We start from the raw sequence: 14,087 nt of genomic DNA, 5'->3' as shown, positions 1-14,087 counted from the left end.
CAATACTGGAGGGCTGTCAGGCAGCCCCAACACCTGTGAACCATACCCACCATACTCCTCCAGGAGGCTCCGCTATGACCTGGCCTTCAACTCAGGCTGTCCTCTCCCAATCCCAGATTTAATCCCCCTGCTCAGCCCAGACCCCTGCCTCTCGCCACACAGCTCCGCCAGATTTTAAAAAGAACTTTATTGAAGCTCCAATATATTATTTTTGGCCTCTAAAAACCCAAGGGTCAGCACCTATTCCTGGCTCTCCTGTGCTATTCTGCAACCCCCAGCACTGAATCTTTCAGTGCCAGATATTCTGCTTGACTCTACAGAAGGAAGAAAAATTTTCAGGCGCCTCAGGCATGGCTTTAGAAGAGCAACCATTGGCGTGATGGCCGAGTGCTGGAGGTGATCTTTAGTTGGTATCCATGCCGTCACACTCTTCCTGGGGAGGAGACGAGGCAGCATGTTCCTCACTGTTTCGGCGCTGATAAAACAGCACATACGCAGCTTTTGTCTACCAAACAAAGAAGAAAACCCATCTGAAACAATCACAGAATCACAGAACTGTTTGGTTGGAAAAGACCTTTGAGAGCAAGTCCAACAGTACCTGTCCATTACTGAACTGTATCTCTGAGCACCTCATCTGCCCATCTTTTAAACAGCTCCAGAGATGGAGACTCAACCACTTTCCTGGGAAGCTCTGCCAGTGCCCGAGAACCCTTTCAGTGAAGAAATTTTTTGTGACATCCCATCTGAACCTGCTCTGGTGCAACTCGAGGCTGTTTCTTCTTGTCTTATCACTCGTTGCTTGGGAGAAGAGACCAGCACCCACCTCACTACAACCTCCTCTCAGAAAGTTGCAGACAGTGATGAGGTCTCCCCTAAGCCTCCTTTTCTGCAGGCTAAACAACCCCAGCTCCCTCAGCTGCCTCTCATAAGGCTTGTGCTCCAGCCCCTTCAACAGCTCCGTTCTCCTTCTCTGGACGTTCTTCAGCCCCCAACATCTTTGTAGTGAGAGGCCCAAAACTGAACACAGCATGCACACAGCTTGGCTGAAAATGTAATGGCTGGGAACGACACTTGGGAGTACAAACTCAGACTGGCCTCAGGAAAAAAACTCACCACTATTTGGTCTTCCGAAGCCACCGACACACTGCTGTCATCGAAGTAGTACCACTTGTCATTCACCTTGTTCTTTGCGTAGGCAGTGTCTGTCAGGAAAAGAAATTGCAGCTCAGTGCTCTGGGGAAAACTGGCAGGTAATGCCACACCAGGTGCACTGCACTAGCGATGCTGAAGATTGAGTGTGCAGAGAAGGTGAGGAACTAGTGTTGACACTTAACTACCCAAACAGAGTTTCCTAATATACACATCATCTAAAACATGCTAGCTGGTCCAGCTAGTCTAGAACCACGTTTCACACATCAGACTTATCCCTGACAGCTGAGACACAGGGCAAAGCAGCTTAGGATAAAAATCAGTGATTTGTTCACCACCCTAGAGCCACCAAACTCACGGATTAAGACTGCATTTTCACAGTTTTCAATATGAAAGAGAAGTTTTCTGTTGATAATGGATCTGACCCAGTGCATGCAAGAGTCCTCAATCAAAAGGAAGTTAGAATAAAGTCCAGATGCAATGCTGCACCCACACTGGACAAAGAGCTGCACTGTGGTATGCTGCAGGGCCGAGTCTTGGAGCTGGCAGCATACACTGCCAACGCTCCCCAGGACTCTCCAGTAAGGAGCTTCTTTCCACAATTTCATGTTTGGTATTGAAAAGCCTTGACTTCACTCAAATTGCAGAACATCACCACACTCTCTAATAGTCTACTGACTGCTAACCAAGGTGCCACTGGCATCAGACTCCAGGAAGCTGCAAACTACATTAACTGCCAAGCTGCTCCACAAATCCTAACAGGAAGGACATTACCTCCCAATATGATATTCACAGGCAGACAGAATACAAGTAAGTTTTGGACTAGACACCCTTGCCAAGGGCTGCTGCACATTTCGAACGCACAGAGCCCTCCCAGGACCCATCTGCCCACTTCCTTGCATGCAAAGGACAGAGAAGCAGTTACTCACAGTGGCCAACTCCCATGGCTCCATAGTGATTGGAAACTGCAATGAGGTCATACACATATGAGCCAGCTTTTGGGTCGCAGACAAACTCGGACATGTTTAAGCCCCTGGAAGGAAATCGAAAGTTTCAGTACACCAGTAACCAGCACCTTCTAAAGAGTGATGCATGACACCAGTGAAGCTCTGCAAGCTGGCAGCACTGGTGGAGAAGCACTGCACCCTGCTGCTCAGTGGCCAGGTGTTATCAGCCTAAAGAACAGACATGTTACCCCTCCCTCACAGGACACGTCCTGGTAAACACATCAAGTGCTGCCAAAAGATTTAGAAGGAGGTGTTGAATAAGAGAGAGTTCAGCATGTCCCCGTGTAAGCATGAAAACTGAGACAGAAGTTGTAAGGAACACGGTTCACCCTGCAGCAGCACACTGACAAGAAGCAGCAGTGGAATGAGACTAACTATCAACCTTGCAACTGTGCAATCCTCAGTACTACAAGTGCAACTCTGCCCAACAAATCTGCTAAATTCTCTATAGAAGTTCTCTTGGTTCAGCAGAATCCCAGTTTTAGCCTCATTTCAAAGGAAACAGTACCTGCTAGTAACTAGTGTTCTTTGAGACATGGAGAACTGATTAAGGTTAACATTAACAACAAAAAAATCCTCCCACACCAACTCAAATCACGCCTGTTGTCCTGCAGTTCAAATCCAAAGATAGAGCTGTTCCAGTTACAGCTTTAATAACAAGCCCATCCAACAGCAACATTGGAAGTAGATTTCTCTTCACCAGCTTCTCCAAGCTCTTCCTAGCTGGAGGAAGAATCCTACCTGATAGGGAATTCCACAACAGTGTCAAGTTTATCCCTCCAGTATCTGCTGTAGGAGAAGCGTTTTAAATGCACTACCAAAATCCTTGGCAACGACCACAAGTCAAACTTCTTTGTGGCCTGTTGGTGTTTCTTACAGTTAGGGCAGTACCTGAGGAAGGAGTAACAGATAAGGAAATGAACAACATTAAAGGGAAAGCTTCTGGCCTTCTCTTAGAAGATGTGTCAGTAGCAAAGCACAGTCCCTGTTTTGTAGAAGGCATTTTGGTTTGTACAATAGGCAGGTGAGCAAATTTCCTGAGGTTTCCAAACCCCAACGCCCTTTCACTTTACAGGCAAAACGTCCTCTACAAACCACGGTAACTGAACATTGTACAAAGATTAAAATCAATTTTGTAAATTTAAGAGAAAGGTTTAAAGGTCTCATTGCTTCTTTATTATCACCTAATGCAGCTCAAACAGGGTAACAGTTGCAAATACATCGATAGCACATGATTAGAACTTAGTAATAAACAATCACCTACTACAGTAAATTATTTTCTTACACAGCTAGGAAACAACCTCCAAATATCTTCTGCACACAGTAGTCACATTTTAGTCACTTACAGTCTGCTGTACCCAGCCCCTCTGGACTAAGGGGTTTTGATAGAGTCAGGAGCAGTTTGGGACTGGTTCAAGCTAGAATACAGGACTACAACCCAAGATAGTCACATGCTTTCACACTTTATCACCACAACTGCTTCCTCTGATGCTGTCTGGAAGACAGACGTATGCTGGGGAATTAAAAACAGCCTGGACTTGGGCAGCTACATGCCCACTGCCACTTTTTTTTTTATTAACCCCTGTCTGCAGCTCATTGACTCAATGACATTATAGAACTGATCAGACTTCTCACAAATGGAGACAGAAGGACAGACCTGGGAAGTTATCAGAATTCCATGACAAATAATGTGAACTCTAATAGTTACAGCATTTTACAATACACATGACAGGCAGAAAGAGGATCTTACCATGGGTCATGTTCACCGAGGGTTTCCATAGTAGTGAAGAGCTCTATGCAGTCTCTGAGGGCTACCACAGCTTTCTTCTTCTGAGGCTGTAACATACTGCCATGTTTTTCAAAAGCCTAGCAAGAGAGATACATGCTTTATTCAATTCCACATAGACTTGAATCCTTGCATCATGAAAAGCAACATCCTCACTTTCTGCCCATTTCTGCCCTCCATTCCCCACCCACATAATCATCTTCTTCCTTCTGCCACCAATAGTCTCTGAGAGAAAATACAATAGTTCTTACTTCTTGATGGGGTTCAGTTTTTTTTGGCATAACAGTAACAAAAGGTTATTCCGTTACGAAACAGGATCCAGCAGAACCCTCACAGACAGAATACTGAGCTTTCTACTAGGCTCCATGAACTTGGTTTCAGGTTTCTTTTGAGCCTTTTGGGGTCTGGTTTGTTGAGTGCAATAGGGACTACTGAGCTTTGAAACTAAAATCTCTGCTTTTCAGAACACACTGAAAACAGATCAGCAATTATAGTTCTACAGACCTTATCACTAAGAGATTTTAAGAAAGCATATCTCATGCTGGTGACTCCAATTGTTACGAAGGAAGCTACACATACATTTCACCATTCACAGTAATCTTTTAAGTACTACACAGGTTTACATATAGATTTATGAAAAGAGCGTGCTACAACCTGTGCCTCCTGCTCATCAAAAAGTAGCCTTCGTGTGTCAGAATCCCAGTCAATAGCAACTGCAGAAAAAGCTGCAAGAAACAAGAAACATTTATTGCAAAGCTGTAAGGAGAAGGAAGAAAAAAGGTGGCAAGACAACAATTACCATTTAGTTTTAAGATTTTTCCTTCTACAATGGAGTTTATCTCAGAGGTTCCAGAGGAATTCACAAGGCTAAATGTGAAATACTGCTTCTTGCAAGGCTGCAGGTCTCTTGCTGACTCGATCTGCATACAGCCCTCAGAGTGGCAGGCATCAGCTTCCACCATCTTCTCCTTGCCTTCCTGTCCACCATCCTGATGCTCCATCTCTTCAATGTCACCTGACAAAATTTAAGACAAGCACATTAAGGAGATGCAGTGAAAGTTCAGGCTGACACCTCACACTGACAGCTGTTTGCACGAGCCTGTTATGACACATGCCCATCACTCAGAAAGTAATGAAAGACACAGAATAAGAAATCTGTGCTTGCCAACCACTACATATCTGAAGTCATATTTTTAACTTCAGCAGATGCCAGATAGCGTGCTGGGTTTTATATCCCAGCATTGGACACAGTGAAGAGCGCTGAGGTCGCAGTAGTTAACAATCGCGCCTTCTGACAGCACACCTTAATAAACACCTCGAGAGAGGATCAGCAAGGACACAGTTGGGTGTCTATTCAGATGTCTCCACAAAAGCTATTTCCATTCTTTGGGAAAGATGGGCAGATTTTTCTCCCCATTTAACTTGTTCGAGCTATTACTCTCACAGCAGTACAAGTGAATCATTTCATAGAGAAAAGGGAAACGTGCATTTGCCATCAGCGTTAAAAGCTTCCTTGTAAGCATCGAACCTAGGAATGAGACCTTGTGATTCCAGGTCCATTAATAGAAAATATTTCCACTTTATTTCTCCAGGATTTGGTTTTGTGCCCTAGAAGGCCAGTTTTCATCACTTTTCAAAGGGAATTAGGAAAGAAGTTGCCTCTGGAGGGAGGCACCTGAACCCCTAACAGGGAAACAAGGACCTTTTTCTGCTGCTGCTCACACACATCTGATCATCTTGGGAAGGAAAACTGTCTACAAGAGTTCTCCCCATACTGTGCAGATCTCCTATGCAATAGCATGGTTTAATCATCATGAAAAAGCAATCTGCTAGAGCTTAAGCTGAACACACAGAGCACAAACCAAGTGCTAATAAAAAGCTTTAAGCGCTGAAATTTTACCTTCAAACACACCGTTGGAGCCATTGCAGTTTCCTTTGTCTGGGCAGGGGGCACAGTATTCTTGCGCCAAAGGGAGTTTCACATAGCGGCTAAAGAGAGGGAATATGTTTGTCACACAATGGTACCAAAGCTGTCCATCAGAACAACAGCATCCCTCTCCATCACCTTGCTGTCCAAACCTGCTCAGCAAACTGGAATCTATCCTGTACAGCACCGTTTACAGGCTAAGAGCTCTCAATGAGTCAAACAACAACAATTCAGTAAGTCTGTTCACACTGCTTGTTCCAAGTTTTGCTGGCAGTAGATGGGAAAGGCAGAAATCAGTTACAGTGGCCCCATCTGAGCACCCTGGAAAATGTGGCCTGAGCTCTGTTCCTGATCCGTTTTGGAACATCAAGCAGACAGCCTCCCTTGTGACTGCCACCAGCATTACTCTACAGTCTGCTTTCACAGAGCCCAAAAAAACCTGAAATAACTCTGGGGCCTCTCAACACTAACACAATGCAAATCCTGGGTTATACTATCCACACAAACCCAGGAAAACTCTTCCGGCTAACAAGGGTGCAGTAATCCTGTTGCAGTGTATTTGAATAAGCGACCACTAGAACTTTGCATTGGATTCAAAGGTACACACATGACTTACCTGATCTGCTCCAAAACCACACTGTACAAGTGATCCACAGTGAGCTTGTGTTTCGGCACAGATATTAATAGTGGCTGACCAAAGAGTACAGTCCCTGAAGTACTGCTGGATTGCCTCATTGTCTTTTCCCGAAAGTAAACAGAGAGAGTAACACACTCCGAGCCATCTTCACTTGGCTTGCAAACCTCATATCTGTTCAAAAGACAGGTATTTCCAAGGGTTATTTCCAGTGCCAGTAGCACAGCAGGTAGAACCAATGAACTCAGTCCAACAAGTCTCTCCACCAGGCCCTCCTGAGAAGGACAAAAAGGGTTGTACCCTGTCCTCATGCTACAGAGCAGTCCCCTGAACGCTTCCCATGGCTCACAGTGGCACAGTATTGTACCCACTACCGTCTGAACTACCACCTTCCCTCTGTTTTTATTTGCAATTCACACTCCTATTGCTGCTCACCTCAAAAGAGATTACTCTGACAATTACATGTTGCTTCAACCAGGTCACTGCATCAGTGACAGATACTAAATCCACTTTAAAATCCTTCAGACAATGCTTGTTCCCTCTGGAGGAAGAAACCCTCTTATTATCTTGGACTTTGCATTTTCCCAGCCTCTCATACAGTTAATGCCCGAGTTCACAACACTGAGCAGCCAACACCTCAGAAAACCAAGAGTTCGCAAATATCTGCTTAACAGAAAAATCCAAGGACAGTAAACACAAGAAAAACATTCTGGAAGAAAACAGTTCTGGAGAAGACCAAGACGGAGCTTGTGCTACTGGACGAAACAGCTGATGAGATATTCACAAGTCCTAGTCAAAAGAAATCACATGGTCCACGCTATGACATTGTCCGCTCATGATACAGATTTCAGGACTATTCATTACACAAGATCAATTTTCAGGAATGCCACCTCACACTGCTCTTTAATTTGGTGAGTCACCTGTCCCAGACTTATCTTAAAACTGAAAGAGAAAGAAACATTTCATGAAAGATGTCACTACACATAACAACCAACACCACAATCACATATCTGAATGTTCCAACTGTTAACAGCTAGTCCCCTTTTCTCAAGAGCTCAGGAACAGATTCTTTTATTCCTGTGTACAAAATGCCTTTGTAGAGCAGAGAGGAGAATAAATTTCAGAGTTATAGTTTTGCTCCATCCTACTTAAACAAAAAGGGATCCCAGCTTGGGGCCTGCACTGAGTCACAGTAGAGTACATGAAAAAAGATATCCTTCCAGAGAATCCCAGCCCACCAAGAGCATCAGAGAGAAGAGTCAGCCTAAGACAGACAAGCATAATTGGCTGTGGAAGTTTTCTATGCTGTCAAAGCTATTCAGCTAGACACCAGCACTGGATACAGTTCACACTTCCTAAAGTTTCCTGAGAAATAGCACCAAAGAGATTAATTATCTTAACTAGCATTGTTAAAATAACAGAAGATCGAACCGAGTCCTAGAACATCAGTTACAATTAACTCTGGCTCCTATGAGACCTTAAGGCTGGACTCCTGTGAAACACATCAATACATAACATGCACATGTTTCTTGACGTCCTTGTGACTGCCTCTCACACCTCCTACGCTGCACTCTGCAAGCAGCAATTAACGCAGCCCCATTTATACTCCACCCTCACACACCTGAATGAAGCCCTGTCCATGCGACGGAACAGATGGGACAGAAAAAGCTAAGAATTACCCATACGCAAGCGTCATCCATCACAAACAGGCAGCACACTGTACCCCTGCAACACTCTGCAAAAGAGCACTTCGCACACTTCCCATTGAAACAAACTTGGTTACTCAAGTGCCCCTCAACCCACTCCATCTCAGAACAGCTTTAGTACAAGAAGCAGACCTGTCAGAATCAGGATCTGTCATTTTCTGAGTCTCCTGAGCAACAGCCACCCCTTTTAATCTAAGATAAAATACTTCACCTACAGTTTATGGAAGGCTGTAGAGCTGATACAAGGAATTACCGGATGAAACTCTGAAAAGTGTCTGAAAACTCCTAAGCAATAGAGTAGGATTTAAGCAGTTTCCATCAGCATTGTGAAGGTTTCAGGGCTCTGGTTATAATTCAGAAAGGATGCAGTGAGGAGTGAAGTAGTATCTTTTGTTCCCTTGCAAACTAAAGGTAAGCAAGTGCACAGGAGCACTAAAAGCTACAGAAAGAGAAGGCAGAGGTACATGACACGGCACTGGAACCATAAAATATTCTGAGCTAAACACCAGGATAATATGTATGTTGTATGTTATTGAAACATTCCCTGCCAAGTGCTGGGATATATGATAGTTCCAGCTGGAAAACTCTATGTGGATCACAAGTCAGCCTATAGCAACAACCAAGAAAAGAAGTATGTTGTGTAAGAGAACACAGAAGGGTAGGAAAAAAGCCAGTGCAGAAGCTGACAAACAGATCCTCCTGAAGAGGACTGCAACTGCACACCAACCGATGCTGCTGTGAAATTACAACAGGTTCAAAAGGCAACAATAAGAGTGAACAGATGACTGGAAAAAACACGGGTGAACATGCTATATGTATTCTCATCCCTTCTAGGAAGTGTAAATACTCCTAATCTGTTTACTTTCGCCCATACTACCAGAACGTGCACAAACAAGTAAACTAGGAGGTAAGAAAATGCAAAGTAACTTCTTCAGACAACAGTAGTTTGCCCTGTGGAAGCAGATTTTGCCAGTCTTACAGAGGAAAAAGATTAAAACGATGAGGACATACAACTAGTAAGATTTTTACAACGCTCAAAAAAAACCCAAGCTCATTTTGGAAGGGACACAAACCCTCATTTCAAACAAGAATACATCAATTTGAGAAAGCAAGAACTTCCTAAATCAGTCAAGCTCCCGCACATCTCAAACGTTTCACATAAAACTACCTGATCGCCTGGTTTGCTGACCTAAGTCACTCAGTTCAGCAGTTGTTGTAGCCTCAGTCACGCCAACACACCTGACATTTTGGCAGCCAGCAATGTTTTTTTAAGACCATGAACTCATCTCAATTGAATACACAGCATGTTATGAAGGCAGAAAACACGGCATGTACGGCAAACCACACAGATCTTATTCAAACATGCACTCTTTCATAGGTTAAAGGTGACCTGCAAATCAATTTGTGAAACTTCTATCAATGCAAACAATACTTGTGGAAATTAAATGCCCCATTAGCCAGGCTAAGAGAACAGGGCGATCTATTTTATCCATCAAAACATTTTTTTTCTTCTTAGGCCTTAAGAACCAAGAAGAAATACTCAGAGTGATACCCTTGAAATGGGCTATGGGGTTTGTTTTCAAGCAGTACTTACCTGACCCCTTGTAGGCCGGCTCCAAGCTCCAGCAGGATCCCTGGGTGATGTGACATCACCAGCATGGTGCATGCGTGGGTGTTACAATGGAGCGGGAGCCGGAGGTCCTAGCGGGGCTGGACTTCACAGAACCTAAGAGAAAGACATAGTAAGCATTTCGGTGATGTGCCGAATGCTGTTCTCTGCTTAGCCTGGAAAATGAGAGCATTCGGCACAAACACTGAACTAACGCTGACAAATTGATTTGCAGACCACCTTTACGGAAGTGACTTTCTGACCATTCGCCACAGTTCTCCCTGCCTGTTTGCAGGAACAACACGCCTTGACAGAAACATTTACAACGCTGAGAGAAGCGGGCTACTCCCACTGTTCTCGGGCTGCGTTGCCCCTACACGTTGTGCTGCTGATCCTGCTTCAAGTCTTCTATCAAACGGGTTTTCTGCGAGCATCTCACCTGTTCCGTGATGCTAAATATGGACAATTCCTGCACCAGGACTACATTGTTCCAAGCCTGTTATGATAAGAAAGAGATGAGTGCAAAGCCTCAAGAAAGAACAGGCTTGGGGAATTCTAGCCCCAAATTCTCCTCTTCCAGGTGTCCTTTGTCCTTTTGTGTAAAAGAAGCCAGGTTCATTTCGGGATGCATCTGGAAGTCACTTAAAATTACTCAAGTATCAAGAAGCCTAGTAACATTCGAATTTCTTCTTTTTGAAGTTTTACTGTCAGAGAGCACAACAGGAAGGGTAAAATACCACAAGAATAGATGTGCCTGAAATTGAGCAGCAGGAAGGGAAAAATCTATCTTGGCTAACAAGGGCAGATCGGTTTTGGGTTTTTTTTCCAAATTACTGTCCACTCAAATTCTAAATGGAGTCCAATTCTTGCCCTCTTCCCCCTGAAGATTCAGCATCACCCACCACTTTAGTGGGACATGAAAATTCTCAAGGCCTGTCTCATGGTGTCCAAAGTGCCCTGTAAAAAAATCACAGAAAGCTGAACATGTCTTGCCTCATCTCCCTACAGTAAAAACACACAAAAAAAAAAAAACCCCAAAATACAGCTTTTCCAACCACTGAAACCACCTAAAAAGGGTGCAAGCTCAATACCTTATATATGCCATGTACCACATATTTCACAAGTGTTCTACAGTACAGTGCAGACTACAATACCTGTGCCTGCAGACTGTGTCCTCTGCTAACCACAGATAAGAAAAATAAAGCACGTTCCAGCTGCACTACTCCTACTGCAACACGTTGGGCGAGCTCCTGCTCAGTGATACAACTGAAGCATTTCAGGAGAATCGATATACTGCTCAGTAACCAATCAATATGGGGGCCTAATTCAAAAGTTGAGACTTCACATTGGTGTCAAATGCCAGACAACAACACACAAGTAGAGAGACTTTTTCTTTAAATTCCATCCCTCCTGGGGCACAGATCTTCTACAGTATCAGATCCTTTCCCGAGTTTCGAATTGAGACCTGCGTTGCTGGTTGGTGTCCAAACAGTCTAAAATCAGAACTCTGTTGAACCAATGGGGACATCGTTGTCACATGCAGACCCAGCCCTGACAAGTGCTTTCAGCAAAGCAAACCTGGAAAAAGGCTGCAAGAGACTGACCACTTGTATTTAAATTTTTCAGTCCCGAGACACATTAAGGTGATACTAAGAAAGGTACTGAAGGCAAGAAGTACCAATTTAAGTTACTACAAGACTCTAAAGCTTTAGAACCATTGAAACAACTGATTTCTGTTACAGAAGAGAGTCACCCAGGTGATCACAGGGTGGAAGATCTGCTGGACTCCGAGAAAAGTCCTGTTTAGGGGGAGAGAAGGAGAGCAAGGAACAAAGATTTGATGGTAGCTGCTCATGAAGTCAGAGTCCAGGGGCCTTGTATTCCTCCCTGTCACCACACACTCATTCTTTGCATTCTTAGACTCTAGCAAACAACCACGGATCATTAACACAATGTTGGTTTCTTCTGCCAGTGGACTGGAGAAGTACTTTTCAGGTAAGGAAACTGTTATACCATTAAAAAGATGATTTAAACAGAAGCACAAGGCACAGAAGGGTGCTGTTTTCATCACAGCTTCTCCCAAAATCCTCTTAGTGCAGCTATCAGGGAGGAATAAATGAAAAGACTCTCAAATTAAATGACTGCAGACCAAAATCCTTCAGAAAAGCACTTCAAAAATCATTAGGAACCACTGAGCAATCTGCAATTTTAAAATGTAACTGTGGGGAATGCACCTGAGAAGGTTATTTCTAAATATGCTGTACTGATTTAACTCTATTTTGAATTGCTCACGTCTTTGCACTTCGTTTTCTAACCAGTGAAAGAAACTTTGCATCTAATTTCAATCACTTAAAATAAGTAATGAGATGTACACGTTACAGTCTGCCCACAGTGAAGTCTTGCCACTGGACATTACTGGAAAATAAAAACAGATGCCCAGTATATAAAAAGGGATTGGATCAATAAAACATGAATTAGGAAAGAGTTCGAGTACGTCAGGACAGTGACTATCAAGTACTTCAGAGAGATGTTTTGATTCTAGAAAACCTTTTTTATTTAAATATAAACAACTAATGGTCCTCAGTCATATCCCAGATTGCATGTTATATGTCAACTTTAAACACATCCAGGTTAATGTTTAGTAGCCAAGAACATGCCCTGCAAAAGGAACCATGACTACCAGATATCCTCCTCTGGTTTGGTGTTCCCACCTGAGAGCTGGCTTACCTCTCATTAAGCTTTGCTGCAGTGAGCACAATATCCTGACACGATGCAGCTTTCCTATTTGACTTGTAACGTAAGTAATCCTATTAAAAACCTCATCTTCTCTGTAACTTCTGTCCTCCCAGAATAGAAGCTGATACGTTTTAGTCTTACTACACGAAGCAACTTTCAAACCAATCTCAGAAAAACTTCTCAAGACAGTGGGCATGCCGCTTCCAGAGGGTTTCTTCCTTCTTTACAAATCAATCGCTACCTTGTCAGCCCGACTTAACACTTCAGAAAGTCTCACTTATGGCAAAATCTAGCCTAAGTGCAGTGCAAATAAATTCTTGATGGGTTAGCATGATTTATTGAATCTGGTTTAGGTTGTTATTTATTTCAAATTGTGAATTTTGTGTGAAAATACCGTCACTATAGAACATTACACAGTTAAACTTTATTAGAAAGGGCAGCTGTTCCCCTTCATTTATTGATACAAAGATAGTTTTCTCTCAGAAACAGAAGAGACACACATTTTTCAGTGTCACTAGTGATACAAAACACAGCTACATCACCAGGCAGCACTAGATGATCTTTTCCAAGCTGAACACTCTTGTGGGCTATGCAGGCACACAAAGCCATCCTTCAAGTCACAAAAGTCTTCTCTTGTCACTTCTCTAAAGAATCAGCCTTAGTGTAAAACTTCAAGAACAAAATGCTTTTTAGTGGGTACTCAAGTGTGCTTCATTGACTTTGAGGGAAAAAAAAAAAAATCATCCTTTCTGCGAGAAACAGGAGGCAGAGATGCACCTCCGTGGCTACAAGTACCTTTCCCCAATGGAAAACAACTTTTGAAGCCAGCAGGACACAAATAGTCACATTTCTTAGGAAGTTATGCACTTTTGCAGAAATGGATGTCTGAAGTTCAAACAGACAATACTGCCCCTCCAAAAACAACTCAGAAAATTCTCAGTCTTAATTATGGTTTAGAAAGCCAGAAAAAAAAAAAAAATCATACAAGAGTTTCAAACTTACTGAAGAGTTTTAATTCACTGAAATCTCAAGGATTCCTCAGACTATGGGCTAAATACAAAGAAAGGAAAAAGGAAAAACATTACACTTCTGCAAGGAAAAACTAAAGAAAATTACAGTTTCTTAGAAAGAGCCTAGAAACACAACACACGAAGAGACAAAAATAGATGGATAAATAAATGCCTTCAGCATCTCTTTAATGTCATCAGTTTGCAAAAGGCCAATTAACCAAAATCCTAACACTGCTATTATTAAATCCAGTGACAGTTTTCCAAGTTCCCACCAGTGTCACTACACTCAGAGCCTGATCACCTCACGCTCCACAAGAAAAGAATCTATGAAGAATCACTCAAATCTACAGTTCAGAAACCTCGTTGAAGACCCACCCCAATCACTGCCCTTTGCACCGAACACAAAACTGATGTACTGTCGATATCTCTCTTCACACCCGCTTCAGCCGATACAAGACATTAATAGACGGAAACAGAGCGGAATTTAAGAACCTTCACACTTCCTACTACCATTTCTCAAATG

General features: G+C 43.1%; 1 protein-coding gene across 3 annotated transcripts in view; it reads right to left on the bottom strand.

Annotated features, from left to right (window-relative positions):
• Nucleotides 1–8: 8 nt before the first annotated feature.
• The window catches only part of USP4 (ubiquitin specific peptidase 4), a 33,746-nt gene continuing 19,667 nt past the window's right edge, over nt 9–14,087 (bottom strand). For 2 of the 3 annotated variants that reach the window (XM_054076104.1, XM_054076105.1), the window contains 9 exons: nt 6,486–6,677; nt 5,843–5,931; nt 4,742–4,957; nt 4,597–4,667; nt 3,907–4,022; nt 2,898–3,047; nt 2,079–2,182; nt 1,114–1,202; nt 9–505 (listed from right to left, as the gene is read on the bottom strand). In XM_054076104.1, the coding sequence (XP_053932079.1) occupies nt 404–505; nt 1,114–1,202; nt 2,079–2,182; nt 2,898–3,047; nt 3,907–4,022; nt 4,597–4,667; nt 4,742–4,957; nt 5,843–5,931; nt 6,486–6,677 (1,129 nt within the window). In that variant the 3' untranslated portion in view covers nt 9–403. Of the gene's footprint in view, nt 506–1,113; nt 1,203–2,078; nt 2,183–2,897; nt 3,048–3,906; nt 4,023–4,596; nt 4,668–4,741; nt 4,958–5,842; nt 5,932–6,485; nt 6,678–9,803; nt 9,936–14,087 lie in introns of those variants that run through there. The other variant, XR_008451581.1, reaches the window with a different exon arrangement.

Source organism: Cuculus canorus, chromosome 11 (genome assembly GCF_017976375.1).
Source record: "Cuculus canorus isolate bCucCan1 chromosome 11, bCucCan1.pri, whole genome shotgun sequence".
Classification (NCBI taxonomy): domain Eukaryota; kingdom Metazoa; phylum Chordata; class Aves; order Cuculiformes; family Cuculidae; genus Cuculus; species Cuculus canorus.
This window is presented reverse-complemented; position numbering and strand designations above follow the sequence as displayed.